This window comes from Panthera uncia, chromosome A2 (genome assembly GCF_023721935.1).
Source record: "Panthera uncia isolate 11264 chromosome A2, Puncia_PCG_1.0, whole genome shotgun sequence".
Lineage (NCBI taxonomy): Eukaryota > Metazoa > Chordata > Mammalia > Carnivora > Felidae > Panthera > Panthera uncia.
In genome coordinates, this window is record NC_064816.1 from 48,576,133 (window position 1) to 48,603,181 (window position 27,049).

At 37.7% G+C, this 27,049-nt stretch overlaps 1 protein-coding gene across 4 annotated transcripts in view; it reads right to left on the minus strand.

Annotated features, from left to right (window-relative positions):
* RAD18 (RAD18 E3 ubiquitin protein ligase) overlaps positions 1–27,049 on the minus strand; it is a 103,508-nt gene that overhangs the window by 20,053 nt on the left and 56,406 nt on the right. For all 4 annotated transcript variants that reach the window (XR_007459916.1, XR_007459915.1, XR_007459914.1 and 1 more), the window contains exons 10-11: positions 20,640–20,777; positions 16,596–16,770 (exon numbers count right to left, since the gene is read on the minus strand). Coding sequence is in view for 1 of the 4 variants with exons in the window: in XM_049640932.1 (XP_049496889.1) it covers positions 16,596–16,770; positions 20,640–20,777 (313 nt within the window). In the remaining 3 variants the exon portion in view is untranslated. The remainder of the gene's footprint in view (positions 1–16,595; positions 16,771–20,639; positions 20,778–27,049) is intronic.

A 27,049-nucleotide genomic window follows, 5' to 3' on the forward strand; every position in this document is an offset into this window, starting at 1 on the left:
ATTAAAGAGAGAAGCATACGTTTTTGGTCAATCTCTTCAAATTCTTATAAAAAGTAAAGAAAAGTACTGTGTGTTGGTTTTTTTAATTAAGAGAAATAAAAGGATATCAGGTTAGTTCCAAACAATAGAGTCCTCTTGGCTACCTGAAAAAAAATTCATTTCAGAATATAATTACACATGTATGCTCATTTTACTTACAAACTTAAGAAACAAAAGAAGATATCAACTCTGAGACTCTAATTTAAGGGAAAAATTTTTTTTAATTAGTGAAATTTTCATTGCTACAACTAGATACTGAATCAAGTTACGTGGGCAGGAGGACAAAATCATGATGCTTCATTTTGTTTTTATTCTTTAGAATGTCAGCAGGATAATGACTGACACAAATAAAAACCAAACACTAAAAGGTAACAAGATGGTAGTAACAGGTTACAATATCCAGCCACACGAAAATAAATGAGTTAAAAGACAAGCAACATGACAAAGAGGAAATTTCCTCTACCATTTAGGAAGCTTCCATTTGACCACGTATTTCTTTGATAACAGGGACCAAGGGGCTGGACATAAAGCTCATAACGAGACTAGCATGTCTTCTGCACAACTTCTATGCAATCTACCCACCTGTCTACCCTGAGAATTCACATTCAACTGTGCAAATGTGGGAAGTCTGGCCAACACCAACCATGCAAACCAGAGAAACCCAAAACAAGTCAGGGTTCAGGCCATAAAACCCTAAATCTTATGTTCAAGGAGAAGAATCTGAAAACTACCTTATATTGCTGGATTGTAGGCAGTGGACACTGAACTTTCCTGTGACTCAGTTCCCAACAGTGAAATGTTAGACTAAATGATGTAGTGCATGAGAAAGAATTATCCTTCCAAAATTGTATGTACACCAAATTTTAATGTTCGGATACATATTTTTAATTTTTTATTTGTACTATTACCCAAATTCCAGTAACACATTATAAATGGCTCAAATAAAATGTGCTTATGAGGGCAAGAGAAGCATACTACAGTGCACATTAATGTAATCTTAAAAGGCTTCTATAATTTAATTGACTTTTGCAGAATTACCTAAAACAAATAAATAATATGCTTCTGTATTTGAAGCCTGTTATTCTTTAACACTCAAATCTCTCTGAGATACAGGAACAATGTGCACTCAGTAGTGCACAGTGTGGTAAAATCAAAGGAGGAAGCAAAATCAGCGATTTAATATGTAGCCGTATTCCAGAATGTGACTGTTTGTGTGGTAATAAAGAGAACAGAGAACAGAGAACGTGCGCAAATTAACATTGCACGTCCTTCTAACAAGGCAACCATACAATCTATCAGCTAAACCCAGAGACTCTGGAGGGTACTATAGGGTGTGATTAATAATGATGCCAGCCTATCTCAGGGAAACCAGAACATATGGTCATTCTTTATCCATTTTTTGAACAGTTTCATTATAAATGCTACTAACAACAGAAGCAATAGCAGCTAAGACAAAAATTCTAGATGCAACTCATGTTGTCACTGGGGGAAAATCTGGGCTGAGAATTATTGGCTTCACCTCTATTCATTGACTTTGGATAAGTCCCCTCACCTGTCCAGGCAGCCTCCATTTCCTTACCTGTGATAAAAACTTACTACATTCAGTGACTTCTTGAGTTACCTTCTGTCTTGAAAATGTTTGTATTCTATCCTAATATGCCTTTTCCTCAAGTTCTAAAGATCTCCATGGAGACCTCATTATATCTCTGATTTAAAAACAAAGGTAGTAAGAAATGAGAATGTGAGGGGGGGGGGGAACCTCTGGTTTTAACTTCCAAGTTGACTGTAACAAATTATAAATTTGATCAACTGACTAAAAATACAAAACTCCAATAGCATGATACATAAACTACACACTTCTCTTCCATCCAATTTCATTCACCAGAACAAGTGCAAAAGGACTTTGAATTTTTTTGTTTTTTTGTTTGTTCCTTTCTTTCTACAGAAATCTCTTACCTGGTTGCCCATGGTTGGCAGTCTGGGAGAGTCGATCCAAAATAGTGACTGCATACCTAACATTTAGAAGAAACTGGTAGTTCCTTCAAGGTCTTATACTTGCTATTCTCAAGGCATTCTGAAAAACACACTATCAGCCACTCTTTTTTTAATGAAAAACTGAGTTCTGAACCAATCAAGATTATATCTTGGTTTTATACATCAAGCTGAATATATCCAGAAGCATATGGAACAAGAATTCCTGTACAGTTTATGAAATATCTGAAAACTAAAACAGAAAAGTACACTTTAAAAATGCTAACCTTAGGGGCGCCTGGGTGACTTGGCTGGTTAAACGTCTGACTTCAACTTAGGCCACCATCTCACGGTTCATGAGATGAACAGCTCAGAGCCTGGAGCCTGCTTCTGATTCTGCCTCCCTCTCTCTCTGCCCCTCCCCCACTCAACCTCTGTCTCTCTCTCTCTCTCAAAAATAAACATTTAAAAAAATTGAATATTAAAAAAATGCTTTAAAAAATAAAACAAAATAAAAATGTCAACCGTATACAAGTATTACCTTGTCAAGCCAACTAAAACTCTCAAAATGACAGTCATCATAACAAAACCTTGGGTGATGCTCAGACATTGCACCAAGCTATGACAATGAAGGTATCATTTGGTAAGTGTGGACCCGGAAGGAAGTGCCAGTTTCTACAGGCAGTTTAGATACACAAGTAACAATCATTCTAGAATTTAAAAACTCTCTCCTGATACAGGAAACTGAAGGGCTCAAAGTAATTTTACAGAAGATCTCTGTATCATGGCAGTTCATGAATTTGGTAAAAACAAACGAAAATATCTGCCACCTGGGACTGACCCAGAAGGCTGAAAAATCAAGAACTTATTATAGAACAAGAGCAAAGCTACTATATAGAAGCCCATCAGATTACCCAACAAAAATGTATAATAAAAAAACTCCCAAAAGGTGCCAACATGAACCGCGTGAGTAAAAGAAAACCTTATTATTCAACAGCGAATGTCCTGTGCTAATGAGTACTGAAGAAAAGATAAAACTAGGTGTACTTTCAAATTATTCTTGGAAATCACTGCTGAAATCACTTTTACGAGTGTATATTCTCTAACACAAATATGGTAACCGAAGGGGATGAGGCATATTGTAAATTATGCACATTTTCTCTTATGATGAAATGCAGAGGCTGGGCTACATAGATTTCAGAGAGCAAATCATTCTACAGAGTAAAAACACCAGTACAAGAAAGCAAAACTGGAGGGGCGCCTGGGTGGCTCAGTCAGTTAAGCATTAGACTCTTGATTTCAGCTCAGGTCATGATCTCACTGTTTGTGAGATCAAACCCTGCCATCAGGCTCTGTGCTGACAGCTCACTCTCTCAAAAATAAACCTTTAAAAAAAAAAAAAAAAAAAAAAGCTGATTTAAAAAAAAAACAGATAATGGAGAGGAAAGTAGAATTCTTCCCTCAGGCCACATTTATGGATTAAATTTTAACATAGCACACAAAATAATAATACGTTTTTTGGAATGCATTAAAGCATGGTTTTATTAATTAATTTATAGGACTAAACATAACAGGTAATTCTAAATGCAAGGAAAAAAGGAATAGTTCAATAACTAAACTTACAACCCACAAACAGGGTTCAAATTACCACTAAAGAAAATAATGTTTCAATAACCTTGGTTTTCCAATATTCAATACATTTTTTGAATATTTTCATACCAATATCTGTCTTTATTTTGATGTCCTAATGTACTTTTTTAAAAATAACCTTTTTATTTTAGAGTAGTTTTATATACACAGAAAAGTTGCAAAGACAGTACAGAAAGTTCCCAAGTGGCCCACATTTCACTTTCTTCAGTTAACAACCTATCATTCTGACACACTGGCTACAACCAAGGAAGCAATATTAATACGTTATTATTAATTAAAGTCCCACACTTGAATTATATTTCTTTACTCTTTGACATCGTTTTTTGTTCTTCTAGGATCCCATCTAGGACACCACATTACTTTTAGTCATCAGGTATGCTTAGACTCCTCCAGACTGACAGTTTCTCAGACTTTCCTTGTTTTTGATGACCCTGACTGCTTTAGGGAGCACTTGTCAGGTATTTTGTAGAATGACCCTCAAGTGCAGTTTGCCTGATGTTTTTCTCACAACTTGATGGAGGTTGTTGAGTTTTCAGGAGGAAGACCACAGAGGTAAAGTGTCATTCCCACCACATCACATCAAGAGCACATGCCATCAACCTAACACCAATCTTCCCAGAGACCCTAATCTCTTGGCTCAGGTAGTGTATGCCAGGTTTTTGTTTTCTCTTTTTTTCCCCTTCTTTTCTCTTCCCTCCCCTCCACCCCCACTTTCCTCTCTCCTCTATTTTTCTCTTTCTGTATCTCTCTTTTTCTGGCATTGTCTTGCCTCCCGCCCCCCCTGGAATCAGCCATTTCTCCAAGAAGCAGTAGTTCTTTCTTTTGGGGAATGTTATTACAAACCAAGATCAGTGCGCTGGGTGTGCTTCTTCCAACTGCAGTGCCCTTGCTTTGGGGCCCTGGCAGCTGACAGAGCAAGGAAATACCTGTGTGTGCCTTAGCTCACTTACATACACAGATCTATAAATAGCTCTGTATGTATCCCTCTGAATCTACAGTAAGCTAGCCACGAGTTCACCCTGTACCACACAAAGCTTTAGCCTTGCTTGTCTGTAATCTATTCCCAACAACCTGCCTTCCATGTTCCACCCAGTTTAAGATAAAGACACAGAGCTAACATGACAGAAACAAAAATTATGCTAAACTACAGATGGGTAAGATTAGATAAAAGTCTTCTGAAATAAGTCAGGGAGAAGCTTCAGCACATATATTAGAGAAATATTTAAGGTCCACACATCAATGCAAATGAAATAGTATAGATAAGTACACTTCAAAATACTACCCTCTGATTCCTATACATGAATAAGCAAGCAATTCTGTGTAAAAGAAAAAATATTTATAAATAATTACTATTAGATGTGCCCTTGGACATCTAAATAGAAGATCAGCTTTTTTTTCCCCCCAATGGCCAAGGAAGGTTCAAAGTCACACAACATTGCCATTCATCTAAAGACATTCCTAAAAAAAGACCAGTGGGCCTGTTGTGCTATACCCAGTGAAGTAACTTCAGAAGTGGGAGAGGATATCCAGATACCCAAGGCCCATTAACAGTAGGGTTACCTCTACTGAGGAGAAACAAAACAGGATAATAAGGAAATATGCCTGACAATCAAAGAACTCCCAATTCTACGCTTGTGATTTTCTGCCTGAGGCCAAGAGATTTTTATTCAGTATGTTGGTAAACTTTAGTATGATGACAGATTATTTTGTGCTTCAGTTTATTATCACACAAGATGAAAAAGTAAATTATTTCTAATCAACAAGCACATTTTCTCCCATCAGTCTGTGCACTCATTTGTCTCAGAGCTTTCTAGAAAATGTCTCTCTCTCTCCCTCACATTTCCTTGTCTATCACTTCTTCAACAGCCCCCAGACATCCTTATCTCTTCCACTCCGGGCAGCAATGGCAAGTATGCTTGGCAAACAGACGTGCAGAGGTGCAGGGAGCTCTGGAATGCCTATGGACATTCCGACTTTCTCTGGGACTCTCACAGGCAGAAGCCTAGAGCACCCCATCTATATTGATGAAGCATACGTAAAACCAAACCATTTCTTATCTTCAGCTGGAATCACTGCCTTGGCAGATCCAGCTGGTGCCCCCGCCCGAGCTCCTTGCCCTTATCCCCTCAGGCTTGACTTCCAACTATCAAGACTTCCGTCCTCTCACTGGTGAAGTGTGCTCTGCCACCAGCATGGAAGGCTGCAAGCAGCAGGGAGCAGCCCCCAACCAAATAACCGCCTCCCTTAGCCTCTGCCTGGGTTAACTCAAGTGAGTGTTTTAAACCAGCTCCCAATTCCAAGGAGGCTCAGGCTCCAGCTTCACGGTGACCTCTGGTTTTATAACGTGCTCCCTTCAACACAGTCTTCTTGTGCCTATCTCCTGTGCCCGCCTCCTCCTGACAGCAGTTCCTTCACCTTCCAAATTTACCACTTCCACTCAAATCCTTGTCTCAAGGTCTTCTCAGGAAATCCAACCATTTCAAGAACTGCCTATTCCCACTCTTTCAACAATGGGAAGAGCAAGCTGGCTTGTCCATGGCAGCATTATCAGTCAGGAGAACTTGGGCTCTGAGGCTAACTAGCCCTGGGTTCAAATCCTGATGTCACCACATACCATAAGCAACTTAATTAACCCCTTTAACCTTTCATGTCCACATCTTTAAAATGGGTTTGCCTGTGGACGAGATGATGTAACACATCCAACACTCTCAGTACTCAAATAACATTGTCAAAATCACACACCTTTACTGCCTACATTAATAAGGATACTTTAGTGTTCCAGAAGACTCTTGTCTAGGAAGATAAAAGTTGTAGCTTTGTTGTTGACTCCAACTCAAAAGACCCCATCAGCTTTTCAATAGAAAACATCAAAACACACACCACCAGACTCTTTGCACCCCTCACCTCTTAAGAACCTCTTACTGCTGTGTTCACCAGTTCTCAACTGTTAGGTTTACCTGATCCCAACCAAGACTGCACTGAAAGACCTGCCCAAAACCATACTTAAAAATCTCAACACGCATCTCAACTTTGCCCTTCTGGCTCTAAGAGGCCACTCTGATGACAGAGGTAGTGGTTCCTCTTCCCTTCAATAAGCAGTGAAACTCAACTTGGTCTCAACAGGCTGATGATGCCAGTATTTGACATTCCTTAGATGAATGTCACAATGGCACTTTTTCTTTTAAGATTGTGCCATCGGTCTCTAATTTACTCTGAACTCAGGAAAGGCTGAAATTCCCTTAAATTTTCCAACAACAGTAATCAAGACTTCTTCACATTTTTGTGTTTGTTGTTGTTGTTGTCTTGCTCTAAAGGATTCTGGATAGCTCTTCCAAAAATCAATGGAAAGTGAAGAAAAGGTGCACCAAAACATATCAAATGCATGGCCAACACTTAATTTAAGCCTTTCTGTCAAAGAGTCTGTTCTGTGCCTATGTCTGTGTCGGACTTCCTATAAAGTTGCTCCTGCTAACTCAGCAGTTTTTGCCAGAAATTGTGAAAAGTTAAAATGTGTATTAATTCACACCTTGTCTGATGTACATTCTTTTATGACCAACACTTGGCATCTACAAGAAGGTTCACCCAGGTTACAAAGTGGTGAAATGAGCCAGTCTTCACAAGTACTGAAATCACAGTCCCCACTTCATTAGCCCACGCTTTCTAACACACCAAAGCAGAGATAACCTACCTGGGTTGGTCCTGAACTGAATGGCTGAGATAAATGAAAACCAAACACACCACCCCAGGTAGACCCCTGGCTACCACCTTTTTCTGGATGATAAATCATAAATATAACTATTTCTTTTAGAAAATGTCCTAGAATAACCAAACTTTTTTGATTATGGACAATGACTTCTCAATAATTTTTTTTAATTTTAATAATTTCAAAGCTACAAAAAAGTGACTCCTGGAGCCCCTGGTGGCTTAGTAGATTAAGCATCCAACTCTTGACTTCAGCTCAGGTCACGATCTCACAGTTTGTAGGTTCAAGACCCACACTGGGCTCTGTGCTGACAGTGTGGAGCCTGATGGGATTCTCTCTCTCTCCCTCTCTCTTTCCACTCATTCCTTGCTCTATCTCTCTCTCTGTGTCTCTCTCTCACTCGCACAAAATAAACATAAAAAAAGACTTAAAAAAAAGTGACTCCCGTACCCTTCACCCAAATTTTACAGTTGTTCACTACATTTTGCCACATGTGCTCTATCCCGCCTCTGTGTGAGTGCTCACACACGTACTATTACTTTTTAACCACCACAAGTGCATTGCAGCCATTATGCCCCTTTAACCCTTCAGTGTACATTTCTTCAGAACAACTACATTCACTTCCATGACAACAATGAAATTACTGAAACCAGAAAACTGAATACTGACATAGCAACATTATCTAATCTATAGAGCTTATTGAAATTTCTTCAGTTAGGCCACAACACAATGTCTCTTTATAAATTTTTTTTGCCTAGAACTAAAGTGCACCAATACATATTTTTAAAATAATGATCTAAAGCTTCTTCCAAAGAAAAGCATGACTACTATTCTTCCCTGCATGAAGATAAAGCCTCCTCTATAGAGTCATAATCAAGAGCATCTTTTCTTATAACGTAGCACCCAATAAAAATGCACTTTTCTCTGCTTGCCAAAACTCAGGGAACAAAAGCTCTCTCTTTTTCATTAAGAAGAACAATAAGCTAGTTTACGGAAATCTGGACAAGTCTCTTAAACTCCCAGAAATCACCTAGCAAGAAGTTGTATGAAAATATAAAATTCTAATCAATTTATTATCTGTCTTCATGTTGGGCAACAGAGAATCATTACAGCATTCATATTTCAAATTCTAAAAAGAGTACTTACTTAAGAGTTAAGAATCAAGTTAGCAACAAAACAGCTTCATCTCAATAATTATTTGGATTGACATACCTATTGGTTCTCAAAATAAGATTATGCTTAGTTGTCACTCTGCCATATTATGTAAGTTTGATTAGTGTTCTAACACAAGGAAAACTAACATCTTTATTCAACAGTATAATAGTTAGATCTATACTCTGTATTAGAGCATGACTGCATGAGTTCAGAACAATTGGCAATAGATTTGCACTCACATGAGACCTGAAACAGCATGACTTTTCTCTTAAAAGAATAAAAATGCACAGAAAATTATAAAATATTATGATCTTTTTGTTTTAAAAATGTTCATTTATCTATCCATCTGTCCATACCTCTATCTTTAGAAGGATCTACACATGAAAATGTTAACATGGAATTATTTCTGGCTGATAAAATTATGGAATTTTATTCTTTTTGCTTACTTAAATTTTCTATCCTTCACAACAAACATGCACAACATCTAATTTAAAAGTGCTTCTGGAAATGTACGGCTTTACAATGAAAGTGATAAAATTATTAAAAGAAAAAAAATGAGAAAATTTTTGTAAAAAATGAAGAGAATACAGATAGAAGCATTTTAATATATAAGCAATAACTATAACATTAGAAGGTTGATTCATGATCTGCAATGAACAGTGGTAAAAGAACACAGGTAACTTACCAACTACTATACTCATCAAAAATAATAGGATTATGGAATTTCAGGGTTGGAAAAGATCTCAACAAGGGTACTAACCTTCCATCTGATGCCTGAATATTATGAAAAATAAAAGTTGGACCAGATAAGTAAAGACAACTTACCTCTAATATGCTAAGAATGTACTAGAAGTATTTGGTTGTGATGGGTCCCCTTCTCACTTTGAATTCTTTTACTGATTTCTATGGAGCTAATTACCCGAATCAAATGGGTATCTCTTTTGACTTTTCAGCTTTTGTAGTCACTAAATAACAACAGCCATAACCAATGGATTGCTATACTTCGTGGCAGCTTTCACCAGGGTACCACCAGCCAGTATTAGGATATACTTTATGAGTTCCCAGCTAGGTGACAAAATTGTATTTGAAGTGAGTCAGAGACCTTGCTCATAATCAAATACTGCATTTCAAACACCTAAGACAACAATGATGGCAGGATGAACCATTATTTAATGACCCTTAGAAAAAACTGAGGTCAATTCAACTGTGATATAAGACTTCCTTTTCACTTGGAATTTTTACTTACATATCCAGAGACTTCTTTTAAACATATGGAGACAAAGGTTTCTATCTTATACCATTGTTGTGCATATATTTAAAAAAAAAAAAAAAACAACTGAAAACAACTGGTTAAAGTATTCCCAAAGTGTCTTCAATGCTGGAGCCTGACTCTTTTTCATCATGTTCTGACTCAGTATCTATGATGCCTGAACCTTCCCTCACAAAGTTACCGTGTGTACTACCAACAGCAGTGGAGATACAGCATTTCTCAACAATACTTGAATACTGTCTCCATGAATTTTTCTTTTAATTTGAGAGACAGAGAGAGAGAGAGAGAGAGAGAGAGAGAGAGAGAGAGAATCTTAAGCAGTCTCCACGATCAGGGTGGAGCCTAATGCAGGGCTCGATCCCACAACCCTGGGATCATGACCTGAGCTGAAATCAAGAATCATATGCTCAACCGACTGAGCCACCCAGGCACCCCTCCAGGAATTTCATTGAAGGCACTGACATCCATTTTGCAAACTGAATTCCTAATTTTGTCTCTTTCCTCAGTCATGTTTCATGTGACTAGAAGCAACTTCTGTTTGAAGACATCAAGAAGGGTCTGACAAATTGATGTGTGACACCCTAACGATAGTCATTTGCAATGTGAATCAGTCATGCTGTTATTACTTTGAAATTTCTTCCAAGAGATTTAACTAACCATTTCTCCTGCCTTCAGTTGGTCATATAACAAACAGACAATCCTTTGCACATAGCTCATTAACAAAACTGTAACAAGTCTTCAGACTTGTGGGTATTTTTCTTTCCTACATCCCATAAATCACTTGATTGTTCTGCAAGAAGATGGAATTGCAGCCATTCATTCGATGATGAATACTGCCTTCCTAACATGAAACTTATATTCTGCTGCACTTCCTTCATACACAGTAACTTTTTTCTCTCATTAATTTGTGAAATATAGTTTAAATGACAAACCAATGATATGACAACAATGCACATAACTCAACTGAAATGATAACAGTCTGGAAAGCCATGATGCTTGTGAACTGGTAAATACATCAGGACTACAACCTGGCTGGTAGCAACCGTAAGATGCCATTGATTACAATACACATCACAATTTCAGACATTCAGACACAATTTCAGACACTAAAAGAAAATGTTATGTCTTAGAAGCAATGTTCACTTAATAAAGGTCTAGTAGTAATAGCAGATTAGTGATAAACTCTTGGCAGGAGACTTTTTTAAAAATAAGTGACAGACTCAATTCTTAAGGACTCTGATGAGTAACAACAGGAATGACAAAAATAGTCAAATAACCATAATACAAGATAGGATTTAATTTAGATAAACTGCTGTGGAATTCAGATACCCTGCTATAGGAACTCATAGAAGCAGCAGAAATTACTTCTGCTTAGTGTGAAGAATGAGAGAGAAAGTGATCATAGGAAGGGCTGAATGAGGCCATCCAAGAACAAACCTGAGGAATGACTGACAGAGTAATGTCGTAGAGGAGGTAGATGAATTTATCTTAAGAAATATTATTTCTCCTTTATGGCAGCATTATTTACAACAGCCAAGTTATGGAAGCAGCCCAAGTGTGCATCAACTGATGAATGGATAAAGACGTGGTATACACATATACAATGGAATACTATTCAGCTATAAAAAAGAATGAAATCTTGCTATTTGCAATACCATGGATGGAGTTAGAGTATTATGCAAAGCAAAACAAGTCAGAGAAAGACAAATACTACATGATTTCACTTATCTGTGTAATTTAAGAAATAAAACAAAGGAATAACAACAACAAAAAGAGACACAAACCAAGAAACAGATTCTTCACTACAAACTGATGGTTACCAGAGGGGAAGTAGGTGGGGAGATGTGTGAAATACATGAAGGGGATTAAAGAGTACACTTATCGGGGCACCTGGTGGCTCAGCTGGTTGAGTGTCTGACTCTTGATTTCGGCTCAGGTCATGAGCTCAGGGTCATGAGATCAAGCCCCACATTAGGCTCTGCACTGAGCATGGAGCTTGCTTAAAATTCTCTCTCTCTACCCCTTCCCCACACTCTCTCCCCCTCAAAAAAAAAAAAAAAGTACACTTATCATGAGGAGTACTGTGTAATGCAGAACTGGTGAATCATATTATACACCTGAAACTAATATAACACCATATGTTAACTACACTGGAATCAAAATCAAAAAAATAATTATTTTTAAAAAAAGAAATGTCTTTTTCTCATTAAGGAAATTAATTAGAAATGTCTTAAGAAATCTGTCTTTCTGTTATGAGAAACAGGAAAGAAGAGGTCAGAAATTACAAGAGGCCTTAAAATGGAAAGGCAGAGCTGGAGGCAAGTCAGATTAGCTGGCGTTGGTGAGCCCAAGACACGGTATCTACTGAAGGTGAGGACACAGACACAAGCAACCGGTGTGGAGTAGGCACCATGGGAAATGCAGAAGAGAGTAACTTAGAACTATGCCTCAGTAGCAAGCACCTAGATGAGGCCAAATAAAATGAATTCTGAATGGAACTAATTAGCCCAGGCTCATAACTTTCTCTAGCAAAGTTCAGAACAGAAATGGGGATGGGGAGAGGGAAAAGAAGATAACCTATGCGATTTAGCTGAAGATTTAGAAGGAAGAAGATGCAATGTTCAGCCAGAGTCCCAACTTTTACAGCATTACTGAAGGCAATGTAACTGACTCCATCTTTATAAAGTAAAATAATCACATATTTATCCAAGATTCTCAGATCTATTACCTCATTTCATCTTCCCAACAGATCTGAGACAATAAGAGGTTTTTATATGTTTTTCATAGATACGGAAAGACTTCAAAAGATTGATTCCCAAATCACCCAGCAGATCCTGCTGCACCGCCAGTCACGTGTATGCCTACTAGTCCTCCCGCTACAGCAGCGGCTTCCCGCTGCATACTTACTCCTCGGCAGTCTTGTCTTGAATCAGTTGCCCAGTGCTCCATCCTGGTATCAAAGCAAATACCACTGGTAAAGGCTCACTTCATTCTCACACTCCCTTTGGCCTTGGCTTCTAGGTATTATATAAGGAACACACTCTATCTTTTAAACTTAAAACTCTTAGACAAAATGACAGGACAAATTAAAAAAGGTGTATAAAAAAGAATTTAAATAAAATAAAAAATTTAAAGATTAAAACATACTTAATATTTACAATGTATAGACCAGTTACTCACATCTGAGATATGAGTAATAGACACTGCCTGCTTTCTCAAGGACAGGCCAAGCAAATCCTCATATACAGTCCCTAAAGCTATGTTCCAAAGTGTACAAGCAAACTCAATGATTCTTTTTCCTAATAAGATTGCAATAAAAAAAAAAAACCATCCAAATGTCAATGAGCTAATAAATGAATAATAAAATGTATATCCATACAACAGAATAATATCCTACACTGTAAAGGGAAACATGTCACAACATGAATGAACCTCAAACACATTATGCTAAGTAACAGAAGCAGTCACAAAAGACCACATACTGTTTGATCCCATTGGTATGAACTGTCCAGAATAGGCACATCGATAGAGATGGAAAGGAGATGAGTGGCTGCCACAGGCAGGCAGAGCTGGGAGGAATATGGCTAATGAGTATGAAGGTTCTTTTTGAGGTGATGAAAATGCTCTAACATTGTAGTGATGGTTCTAAGATTTTGGGAATATGCCAGAAACTATTAAACTGTATACTTACACAAGTGAATTGCACACTATGTAACTTATATCTCAAAAAAGCCATTAATATGTTCAATGAGTAGGGAGTTCCATGAGATGTGGGTGCGTGTGTGTGTGCAGACATACACATGTGCAGAACTAAATAAAAGGTGAAACAGAATATAAGAGCTTACATTAAAGACATTTTTTTAGGGGTGCCTGGGTGGCTCAGTCGGTTAAGCATCTGACTTCAACTCACGTCATGATTTCATGGTTCGTAAGTTCGAGCCTTGCGTCAGGCTTTGTGCTGACAACTCAGAGCCTGGAGCCTACTTCTGAATCTGTCTCCCTCTCTCTCTGCCCCTCCCCAACATCCTCCCTCCCTCTCTCTCAACAATAAAAAAACACTAAAACAAAAATTTTTTAAAACATATTTTTAGTGGTTTAATAATCCTCTCAGATTTTGGTGATGCCAATATATCTGTCTGAGGCCAAGACCTCCAACAAACTCACCCTACTTCCCATCATCCCACACCAGATAAATAAATACACATCTGGCTGCCATGCATTTCCTCCTACACTTTCTTCCCTTCCCCCACTTCAAATGTTTCCCATCTCACCCTGGCATTCCCAGACATTAAGGCAATCTGTGACTATGGTTAAAAATTAATTCCCAAAATCTATAAAGAGCTCACCAAACTCCACACCCGAAAAACAAATAACCCAGGGAAGAAATGGGCAGAAAACATGAATAGACACTTCTCTAAAGAAGACATCCGGATGGCCAACAGGCACATGAAAAGATGCTCAACGCCGCTCCTCATCAGGGAAATACAAATCAAAACCACACTCAGATATCACCTCACGCCAGTCAGAGTGGCCAAAATGAACAAATCAGGAGACTATAGATGCTGGAGAGGATGTGGAGAAACGGGAACCCTCTTGCACTGTTGGTGGGAATGCAAATTGGTACAGCCAGTCTGGAAAACAGTGTGGAAGTTCCTCAAAAAATTAAAAATAGACCTACCCTATGACCCAGCAATAGCACTGCTAGGAATTTACCCAAGGGATACAGGAGTACTGATGCATAGGGGCACTTGTACCCCAATGTTTATAGCAGCACTCTCAACAATAGCCAAATTATGGAAAGAGCCTAAATGTCCATCAACTGATGAATGGATAAAGAAATTGTGGTTTATATACATAATGGAGTACTATGTGGCAATGAGAAAGAATGAAATATGGCCCTTTGTAGCAACGTGGATGGAACTGGAGAGTGTGATGCTAAATGAAATAAGCCATACAGAGAAAGACAGATACCATACGTGTTCACTCTTATGTGGATCCTGAGAAACTTAACAGAAACCCATGGGGGAGAGGAAGGAAAAAAAAAAAAAAAAAGAGGTTAGAGTGGGAGAGAAGCCAAACATAATAGACTCTTAAAAACTGAGAACAAACTGAGGGTTGATGGGGGTGGGAGGGGGGGGGGGGGGGAGGCGATGGGCATTGAAGAAGGCATCTTTTGGGATGAGCACTGGGTGTTGTATGGAAACCAATTTGACAACAAATTTCATATATTAAGAAAAAAAATAGGGTGCAAACAAAAAAAAACTAATTCATACTCACGTGGACCCTGATTTTCCTCCATTTTTACCCTGCATTCCTACGTGACTTGTATTAAAAAAAAAAAAAAAATACTGCCTACTGGACTTGAAGGAATGGCTTGATGTGGAGAAACAGAGCAGCAGTACCATACTCTTGGAAAAAAGGGACAACGCGCAGGCCACCATGTGTTCTTCCCTTACCCAACTTGAGAGGTGTTTTTGACCTTGAAAACATTAGGGGTAAAGTGAGAAGATTTTCCCTTCCTAATACCTCAGCCTGAATAATTTGAAACCGTTTCCTAAGAATCCTTGGAAAGCAGAGGGGTTTTGGGTATAGTCTTCTTATAAAAAATTTTCCTCTTAATTTGATGTTTCAGATTAGACAATCTATCATTCTACAGCATTGTTAATTTTTACATGAAGAAATATCAAAGATTAAATAATGTCTAGACACATTCACACACAGGTTGTAGCATTTAAAACTGGTATAATTCATTTAGAAGGCAGCAACACCTACTATGGTCAAAATGGTGTTAAAAATAAAGAAATAGGGGCGCCTGGGTGGCGCAGTCGGTTAAGCATCCGACTTCAGCCAGGTCACGATCTCGCGGTCCGTGAGTTCGAGCCCCGCGTCAGGCTCTGGGCTGATGGCTCGGAGCCTGGAGCCTGTTTCCGATTCTGTGTCTCCCTCTCTCTCTGCCCCTCCCCAGTTCATGCTCTGTCTCTCTCTGTCCCAAAAATAAAATAAAAAACGTTGAAAAAAAAAAAATAAATAAATAAATAAATAAATAAATAATTTATTAGAAACAAAAGGCTCTATACATAGCTTTACCACAGCTTTAGATGTGTTAAGTAGAACACTGGGGAACAGAAACTGAAGGGTTTGATCAATTATGATACAGAACCATAAGAAAACTCTGCACCCACTTAAAAACAGCTATAAAAATGAGGTAGAAACATGGGTACAAATGGTTTATGATATAAAGTGAATGCCAGAACACAAAAATTATATAAACACAAACACACACACACACACACACACACACGTATAATCATTTTATACTAGGTCATCTTTTAAAGTACATCATCTTTTAAAAATATCTTTTAAAAAATTACTCACCTCCAAACCTCTCTTTTTTAAAGCTTTCCCATCCATTACTTGCTCAATTACGTTTTTCTTGTTTTTCTCTCCTATATACTGTCTTTCTGGTCATTTCTATTTTCTAGTATAGTCATCTTTACCTTCTTCACTCACTGTCTTGACAAAAACATCACTGTCTATCATGGCCTTTTCTGACTCCAGAAAAAATATCTATCTAAAGGGTACAGAGTAAGAAACAAGGCCACCCTACGGCCACTGCAATGATCTCCCACATACTGCCTTGCTTGCTATCACTGTGGAAGTTACAAAGCAGTAAAAAGAGCCTGAAGTGGAAGACTGAACTGCCTCATGCCTCAAAGTTACTTTCTAATTGTTTGTGCCTTTCTGTCTGAGCATGCACAGGTATGGAAAATAGAAATTTACAATAATTCGGTACTACAGGTTTCTTACCTATTGAATGAGTCCGATTCTGATGAAGAAAGAGTTTCTTCTTGAATATCAGTACAACTGGAAGAATCATCTGGTCTGTCAGGCTCCATTCTCCCTGGGGATTCCAGCTTTGTTTGAGGGAAGTGGTCTGTTATGGGAAGAGTGTCTGAGAATTTCATCTTTTTATCTTCCTGTTCTAAAAAGGTAAAAGAAAGAAAAAGACACATTTAAGAGTACCATAAAATCTACAACCTCTGTATGTTTGTTATTTCTACATTTAGCAGTACAATTTATACTCAGTAAAATGGAAGCTTAGATAACATTGAATCCAAAACTCCAGGGACAGAGAATAAGAATCATCACTCCTATAAGCTATCTAATTACAATGCCCACTCCATGCACTTCCAGATTAATTAATTTGAAAACAAAATTTCCTTTTAAAATCAGGAGTAGTGAACTGTGTAATTCTAATGAGGCTTCTACTCACAGTATTACTAGAGAATTCCTGCATATTTCATAGATCAGAGAACACCAACAAACATATGAAGCACAATAAAAGAGCATTAAAGATTCGATATTTATCACTGACTACTATGTGGTAGTGAATCCATCTGGACATTTCTCTTAGTCTGTTAAATAGAATCTAGTAATTTATTATGGAAAAGGAAAACTAATCAGACATAACAAATATTTCCATTCGATCCAATACATGTCACATTTCTATGTATCCCTTGTTAGAGCCTCAATTTCTGAGGTCTCCTCTCGCAAAAAAAAAATAAGGGAAGCTGGAGGCATGCAGACAGTGCTGGCAAGAATGTGACAACAGGTATGACCAAATATCTCCAAAGACGAGAGCAGAAATAGTATCCATGAAGGATTCCTCAGTGCCCAGGACTCTCCCTCACGATCTGTTTCAGGACTCTGCTAGTATTCCAGTGGCACTGTCTTTAAGCTTCAGGAACTCAGTAAGTACTTAACAGGCAAGCCACATGTGCTAATAGAATAGAGCCCCTTTCATGAGTTTCCTCCCAGAGAAGTAGAGCTGTCACACATCATCCACCCAGTGTGTTTGCAGAGGCAAGTGACTCTCGACAAAAGACACCAAGAAGAATTGTCAAGGTTTTGTTACAAATAGAAAATTTATAGTAAAGAATAAGACAGATTCCTTAAAAACAAAAAAACCCTTTGTAAGTCTATACAGTCAAGATTTTTCCAAGATTTTCCCAGAAATAATAAGTTTTTCTTATACTAAAGAACAGCATACATCACAAAAGTATAATTTCTTAAAAAAAAAAAAAAGCTATTGATGTTGTCTGGCTCTCAATAAGCCAAATCGTTACCAAAACAAAACTGTACCCTCTAATGTTTATCTGGGTAAAGGAAAGAAGCTAACCACAACAACCATCCAGGTGCTCTAAGATCTCCTCTTGTAAACAGGCACCCAAGATCACATTAAGAAGAATCAATCACCCAGTAAACTCAGAGAACCCAGGCATCCAGTACTCAACTGGCCAGGAAAATGCAATCAAGCTGACAAACTAGGAAGTGAAAAATTTTAATGGTGAAAACCACAAAACATTGTTGAAAGAAATTAAAGACATAAATAAATGAAAGACATCCTGTGTTCACAAACTATAAGACAATATTATTAAGATATCAGAAGTTACCAAAGCAATCTATAATTTCAATTCAATCCCAATGTTACTTTTTGCAGAAGTAGAAAAATTCATCTTAAAATTTACATGGAATCTCCAGGGACCCAAATAGTCAAAACAATCTTGAAAAGGGAGAATAAAGTTGGAGGACTCATACCTCCTGACTTTGAAATTTATAACAAAGCTACAGTAATTAAAATAGTATATAATACAGACATAAGAGACTTTTAGACCAAAAGAATATAACAGTGAGTATAAAAATAAACCCTCACATATATAGTCAATTGACTTTCAACAAGGATATCAAGAGCATTCAATGTGGAAAGGTTATTCTTTTTTTTTTTAATTTTTTTTTTTAATGTTTTTATTTTTGAGAGAGAGGTAGACAGACAGAGTGTAAGCCAGGGAGAAGCAGAGAGACAGAGAGACAGAATCTGAAGCAGGCTCCAGGCTCCGATCTGTCAGCACAGAGCCGGATGCAGGGCTCAAACCCACTACACTAGATCATGGCCTGAGCCGAAGTTGGACGCTCAACCAACTGAGCCACCCAGGCGCCCCAAAGGCTATTCTTAACAATTGGTGCTTTATCTACATGTGAAAGAATGAAATTGTACCCTTACCTTATACCATACACAAAAATTAACCTAATAGGGATCACAGACCTAAACATGAAGAGCTAAAACAACAAAACTCTTAGGTAAAAACAAACAGGAAAATCTTTCATGATTTTCCAAATGTTTCCAAATGTTTCCAAATGCTTCCATCTTTCCAAAATGTTGCCATGAATGATTTGGCAACAATTTCATGGATATAACACCAAAGGCACAGGCAACAAAAGGAAGAATGAATAAACCAGACTTTATTAAAATTAAGCACCGCTGTGCATCAAAGAAACTATGAAGAAAGCAAAGAGACAACTGAGAAAATGTTTATAAATATTTGCAAATCATATACATGAAAAAGGATTAATATCCAGAATATATAAAGAATTCCTAAAACAACAACAAAGAAACAAACCAATGGAAAAGTGAGCAAAGAACATGAACAGACATTTCTCCAAAGAAGAAAAACACATAGCCAATAAGCATGTGAAAAGATGCTCAACATCATTAGTCATTAGGAAAATGAAGATCAAAACCCATATCACTTCTTACCTACTATAATAGCTACAGTTAAAAAAAAAAAAAAAAAGGAAAATAACAGGTGCTGTTGGCAAGGATATACAGAAACTAGAATCCTTAAGCATTGCTTGTAAGAATGTAAAATGGTGTAGCCACTTGAAAACAGGTTGGTGGTTTTTCAAAAGGTAAACATAGAATTACCATATAAACCAACAAGTCCATTCTTAGGTTCATATCCAAAAGAATGGAAAGCAGAGACTTGAACAGATATTTCAACACTAATGTTCATAGCAGCGTTATTCACAGTAGCCAAAAGGTGAAAATTACCCATTAGAGATGAACAGATAAACAAAATGTGGCATACACATAAAAAGTAATGAAATTTTGATAGAAGCTACAACATGAGGACCTTCAAAATATGCTTATTAGTGAAATAAGTTGACATAGAAGGACAAATTATTAATGATTCCCACTTACATGAGGTACATAGACTAAGCAAATTTCACAAAAAAGTAGAACAGAGACTACCAGGGTCTGCCTGGAAAAGTGGAAGAGAGTTATTATTATTTTTAATGGGCACGGAGTTTATGTTGGATGATGAAAAAGTTTTAGGTACAGATAGTGGTTACCATTATAAAACATTCTGAACATATTTAATAGTACTGAATTGTACATTTATGAACAGGTGAAATGATAAATATTGTGTTATGTATAATTTATCATAATAAAGAAAACAATAAGGAATTTTCTTGTGCACTACCCTCCATTATGACTCTGTTTTGTTCACTGATCCAAATAAAGCCCTGGCAATAGAAATATAATATTAATCTCAAATTTTAAAATGGATCAAAATTAAGGAATGTGCTATGTATAGGCACACCAAGTCTATAAGCTTCAGACTTTATAGCAGAACATTCCATCCAAAATAAATACCAGTGACCCTTAACAAAAATTATTCTAGAATGAAATTATTTGTAGGGTATCTGAAGATATACAGCAATAAATCCTATAGTTAGAAAATATCCTCAGGCTGAAACAACTAAGAAACTTCTGATTTATCATTAAATGAAAGACTTCATAAACTTGTCTTCAGGACATTGTCTCAGTCATTTTCCCTACAGTAATAAACTTAGTTAACATTCAACAACTGTTTGTTATAGGTCTAAAAATATTTTTTCCCATTTCAGATACCTAATAAAAAGGTAAATTCCTGTGATTTTATTTTCTTTTTATATTAAAAATGAATAGTGAAATTCAACATATTTCTGTTTTTAATTAAAGTCTCTTACCCATGCATACAGGTAATAGCTTTTCTGTAGATTCATCTTCTTTTCTTACTACTTTTTTTGTTGACGTTTCAACGGTCTTCTTGTATCCCTTTTTGGCCTGATCCACCAGAAGCCGAAATTCATTCTGATGTTTTTTACCTAAAATTCAAAAGATCTTCTTGGTAAAACAAGGAGTAAGAAAATTTTATGTTTGTTATGCTGACACACGGAGTATCAAGAAGTGTTCAACCGGGGCGCCTGGGTGGCTCAGTCGGTTGAGCGACCAACTTCAGCTCAGGCCATGATCTCATGATTTGTGAGTTTGAGCCCCGAGTCGGGCTCTGTGATGATGGCTCAGAGCCTGAAGCCTGCTTCAGATTCTGTGTCTCCCTCTCTCTCTGCCCCTCCCCCACTCATGCTGTCTCTCTCTCAGAAATAAACATTAAAAAAAAAAGTAAAAAAAAAAAAAAAGAAGTGTTCAACTTTGCTCAAGAACAAGATCCTTGAAAAGCACCTGCAATAAACTTAAAAGCTGGCAACCACAAAAATACAAAGGGCTGGGGGTCGTGGAAGCCTCTGCTCTTCTCCCTTCCTCCCTTTCCATGTTTCCATACAAACATGGAAACAGGATATTCCTAGTTTGCTACTGTAGGTTTTTCCCCAAACCCCATACTCTGTAAGGCTTTTGATGCAGAAGATACCACTTTCTTAAATATATCCAAAAGACACCATTCTAACTCCCAAGAAACAAGAGTACTAACATGAAGAACATTAACTGAATATAAGAGCAGAAGCCTCGAGGAAAGCTGGGTTCTAAAAACAAAGAAAGGAAATCCATTCTAATTCCCTCTTTCTCCTTTACATTTCTTGCCTGTTTCCCATCAGGATCCCTTAAGTCCACCACCCACCACCAATCACTTTACCTCAGGATATTTTAATTGCACCAATCTTAACAACACCTGCTACTTTGGAAGGCAGCTATGCTCACCAGGATCCCACCAAGGCTGCACATAACACCTGCTACTTTCATACCTCTGAGGACAATGTAAGCCTGATATCTAGGTAGCCATTATTAACGTACATTAATTTACTCAATAAGGAATAGCCAGGCATTGCTAGAGCAGAGGCTGTAGGACATCTATTTGTGATTCTGAACTATAGTTCGAACGGCTGAGGATGCATTTACTTACACCCTCAAACACATAAGTCATGGCTCAAAATGATGCCATAAATCCTACAAAAATGTATTTTAGAAAGAATCATACTGCAAATAAAGTTCTGAGACCATTTTCACACAGTAACCAACATTTTCCCTGTGGCACACACTAAGAATAATTGACTGTAGGAAAAAATTTGTGCTTTTCTTGAAAACTATGCATTTTCTAGAGCTATCCTTCCAGGATTCCAAGCATTTGCTGCCTTTGAGCTCTGTAAACTGTAGATAACTCATGGCAATGGAAAATAATTCTTGTCTACAGACATGCAAAATCCTGTCTGGTAAAGGTTCAATTGACTCCTCTCCCCACTGCGGAAGAGGCCAGTTTTGCCTCCATTTGCACACTGAATTCAATATTCCTGATCTATAAATGCGACTGTTCTTTGGACATCAGGGAGAGACTGCTCCTAATCTCAATATATTTATGTGTATGTACATGTAAAACTCCCAGTGAAACTAACATGTTGGGTTGTAAGGTATCTGGTAAGTTTTACATTAAGAGACTGGGTAAAACTCCAGCAAAAGAAATAATGGCTGGCCATAAAGATTGCTGGGAAAAGTTAGCTCTTTAGAAATAGGTGAGATCCTATCTAGGAAATAAGCTAGGTGATTTCTTTCAGGTCCTATTTAACTCTATGCATTTGAGGATAATTATTCTGTACTTCCTTCAGCTCCCCAGAAGCAGTGAGCTAACACCACCACCATCACTATATAGTTTCTGTTAGGCAAGGGTAACACAGCACTGTGGGGTCTATGTAATCTAGTCAGACCTAGTCTAGGCTGTTTTCCCAGTAAGGCCATTGAGTATCTATGAATTCTGGGTGTAAGAATTACTTAAGAAACTTGCTCAAGTAATCTCATTAACAGTTAAGGAGGCTTAATGACTTTCTCTTCTGAAGTAATAAAATCCCAGGTTTAAAAAGAGATTTTCTTTGTTTAATCTTACTACCCTACAGCTAGGCTGGAAACCAAACAGTAAATGGCAGCCACTGCTTTGGCTTTGACCCAAGAGGAAAAATAACCCCTGCTCAAAAGATGAACAGTGCCAAGAGATTATGACTAATAAAATTGCTCCCATTCATCTCTTCACCTCATTTTAGGAGCTGTGCCATCTGGCAAGAAGTTCTTTAAAGAGTTTAAAATCTCGGCTCTGCTAATTAGATGCCCTGAATTTACCTCTTAAAAATATTAACTGGCTGGCATAATTGTGGGAGCTCATGAATGCACTTTACATTCAACCATTTCATATCCTTCAAGATTTTTAATACTTGAATAATATCACCCTTTCCGCCTCTCCAAGTTGAAATATCATAGTCTTTTCTAGTGCCATGTCAAGCCATTCATTCATTCCTTCCTTCACCACCCCTTAACTACTTTTCTAGACCAGCTTTTACAGCCAGAGGGTCCCCAGATCTGCCCGTGAACTGAGAGGTACACAAGACCAAACCCAGGCTCTCTCAAGAACTGGACAGACTCACCCCCTACAGCAATGACACTGAAATACTCACTCATCTACTTGAAGTCACAGAACAAGTTTGGAGTCAATGTCTCTCAAAGTAAAATCGAATACATTTTTTTTCACCAACCTCCTAGGACACCCAAGCAGCTAAACCTGGATGGAAAAGAGAGTAACAGTAATGGCTAACGCTCACTAAGGGCTTGTTCATTTAGCCCTGAACTGACCAGTCTCACTTTAAATTCATGATGTAAACCTAAAATGGGCACTCAACACCGCTGTACAACTTTTCTACCTTTCTCTAGCAAACTCTGCTTTACTATTCTCCAAAATGACCGCTTCGAGCTTTTGCATACGTGCAACACCCCCCTACTCAGCTGGCCTCACACTACTTTGAGAACACAGAAACATTCTAACAGAAACCTTATCATCTTCCAACTACCATTAATTCATCTGTGCACATACGCTCTATCTTCCTTGAATTTAACGAAAAATGACTGTCCTTGCAACAATTAAAGGCCAACCTCTAACGTATGCTCTGGATTCCATCACTAAGGCCTTCTCAAAGATATAGCACCTGTAACTATCCTCTCCCTTTCTTACATCATCAATTTCCCCCTCTATGCATCTTTCCCACTGGCATACAAATATGCCTAGGACTGTTCTGCAGAAAGTGAGAATGTGGGTTATGAAAACAACTAAGTAACCAGCATTTTTTCCTTAATGAAATAGAGTGTAAAGTGCCAGAATACATTAAAAATGGAAAGAGTAAGCAACCGAGATGTCCTCCAATGGCAGAATGGATGAACTATAGTACATCTAGACAATGGAATATAATTCAGCACTAAAACAAAAAGCACTATCAAGCCATGAAAAGACATGGAGGAACTTTAAATGCACATTGCCAAGTGACGGAAGACAATCTGAAAAGACTACATGCTATAGGATGCCAACTATATGACATTCTGGAAAAGGCAAAACTATGGAGACAAAAATAAGATCAGTGGTCGCCGGGGGTTTTGTAGCAGGTGGGTTATGAACTGACAAGACACAAAGGACTCCTAGGGCAGCAAAAATACTCTGTAGGCTATCACAGTGATGCATGTCATTATATCTCTGTCCAGATCCATGGAATGCATGGTTCACACCAAGAGTGAACCCTAAAGTAAAGCATGGACTTTGGATGACTATGATGTCAGTGTAGGTTCGTTAATGATAACACCAGAGATGGGGTGTTGATAATGGGAGAGGTCATGCATGCATGGGGGCAGGAGATATATGGGAAGTCTGTCACATTTCCCTGCTGTAAAAACATAAAGTCTTACCGAGAGAGAGAGAGAGAGAGAGAGAGAGAGAGAGAGAGATGCAGTACAGGTGGCTTGGATAAGCATAACCAACTGGCTTTGGAACTCAATTATCTCACTACTTATAGTCTTTCAAAGTCAATACAATTTTGAGAGAAAAATGATGGAGAACAATTTTTTATAATGTTGGAGACATGTAAGGTTGGTGTGGGGGAATGTGAACATCACTTGAGAACATCTGAATATAACCTTAAATATGGGTAAATATCGGTTTGTAAAACTTTTACTTCAATAATGTGTGTGTATATCGTTAGTAATGATATAAAATATGGTTCTCACTGTGGGTTATAGTCAGAAAAGATCTGAAAGCCACTAGGTTAAGTATTTCCCAGCTTGAAAAACAAACAAAACCATCTTTTGACCAACACCCACCTCCAGCTATGCCCTCATTTTTCTCTCCCTGACAGAGTAAAATCTCCCCCAAGAGCTGTCCACCTTAGTCTCACTTCCTCACCTCCAGTTTCATCTCGTGGACACCCAGAGCGTCTGACACCTCTCCTCTTAAGAAACTGTTCTTGTAGAAATTAGTTTGCTGCCTCTAAGCTGTGAAATGCACTGATGCTTTCCATCTTTTACTCTACCATTCACAGCAGCATCTGACACAATTCATCTTATTTCCTTTCTTGAAACACTTTGCTTTCCTAGATTTTCTGATACCACATTTCCAAGTTTTCCTCCTATTTCATGGCCCCCTCCTTCATCAACCCATCATGGACACTCTTAAAACAGCAGAATTCCAAGTGCACTGGCTGACTGCTAAAGATCTCTGAGCCTCTTTCAGAGGGCAAATAAGGTAAAACCTATTTTATGTGCCTTCTTTGTTATGTTGACATAGGCACCGAGTGCAATAGAAATGGTGGATAAAACTGCTGGTGTCCTAGCATGAACCAAAGAAGTGACCCCGAACTTAGTAATCACTATATGCTACACGGTCATGCAGACACCAATTTAAAACAAAAGAAAAAAGAAAAAAGAAAAAGTCACTTTAAGAATGTCCTTGACGAACCGGTAAGAAAAGTATGTATTTTATTTTGACCCTGGAGTACATATCTTTTTTAATAACCTCAGTGGTAAAATGAGAACTACAAATACAGCACCTGTGCTCTACACCCAACGTATAATGGAAATACCACAGCCTGCAGAAGCACCTGTGTACTTATTTCAGGTGGGAGCTAAATTAGCTACTTTTTAAACAAACAGCATTTTTACTTGAAAGAACAGTAGACAAACTGTGATTATTTACACTTGGATAATATATTTTCTCAAAAGTGAATGAGGGAGGTTTTCACTTCAAGAAAAACAAATGACAGCATCTGCTGACAAAGATAAAAGGATAGCTTTCAAGTGAAAATCAGAACTCTGGATAACTTGTATCCGACATTACGAGCTGACGGTTTCCTAATACTTAACTTTCCTGAGAAGACTGGGGCTGAAATTAAAGAATGCTGTTCTTTTATATTATATAATACAAATGAAAAAATGCAAACATTTGCAACTCAATGAACCAATATTTTCCAAATAACCAACAAATGATGTTTCAAAACCATTCACAGGTAGAAGGGCCTTTCAAAGCACGTGACAGACCAGTGGATTTTTATGGGGTAGAGTACAAAAACTTCATTAATATGATTTCAAATTCCATTGTAACTAACCGTTCTGAAATAACACTTGCCAACAATACCCATGATTATCTAAAAAAAAAAAAAATCTACTGAAACACTTCTCTCTTTTCAATTGCCTACCTGTGTCAGGATGGATATTTTTCATATGCTTCAACCAAAGCAACACATAGCAACAGTTTAAATGCAGAAGCTGATATGAAAGTCAAGATGTTCTCTATTAAGCAAGACATCAAAGAGATTTGCAAAAATAAAAAAGAATGCCACTTTTCTCTCTAAATTTTTTAAATCAGACTTCCTGGGGTGCCTGGGTGGCTCAGTCAGTTGAGCATCCGACTTTGGCTCAGGTCATGATCTTACAGTTTGTGGGTTCAAGCCCCGCATCAGGCTCTGTGCTGACAGCTTGCTCAGAGCCTGCAGCCTGCTTCAGATTCTGTGTCTCCTTCTCTCTTTCTGCCCCTCCCCGGCTCATGCCCTGTCTCTGTCTCTCAAAAACAAATAAATGTTAAAAAAAAATTTTTTTTAAATATATATATATATAAATTAATTAATTAAATAAAAAATAAAAGCAGACTTCCCGAGAAATAATTTACACACAATAAAATTCATGAATTTAAAATGAACAATTTAATTTGATGCAAAAAAACCTGTAGCCGCATAACTACCAATGCACTCATGAAATAGAAGACTTAAATCACCCAAAAGAGTTCCTTCCTGATCCCCTTTTCCCCCACCCACAGGAGCTGGCAGTACCAATATGCTTTCTGTTACTAATT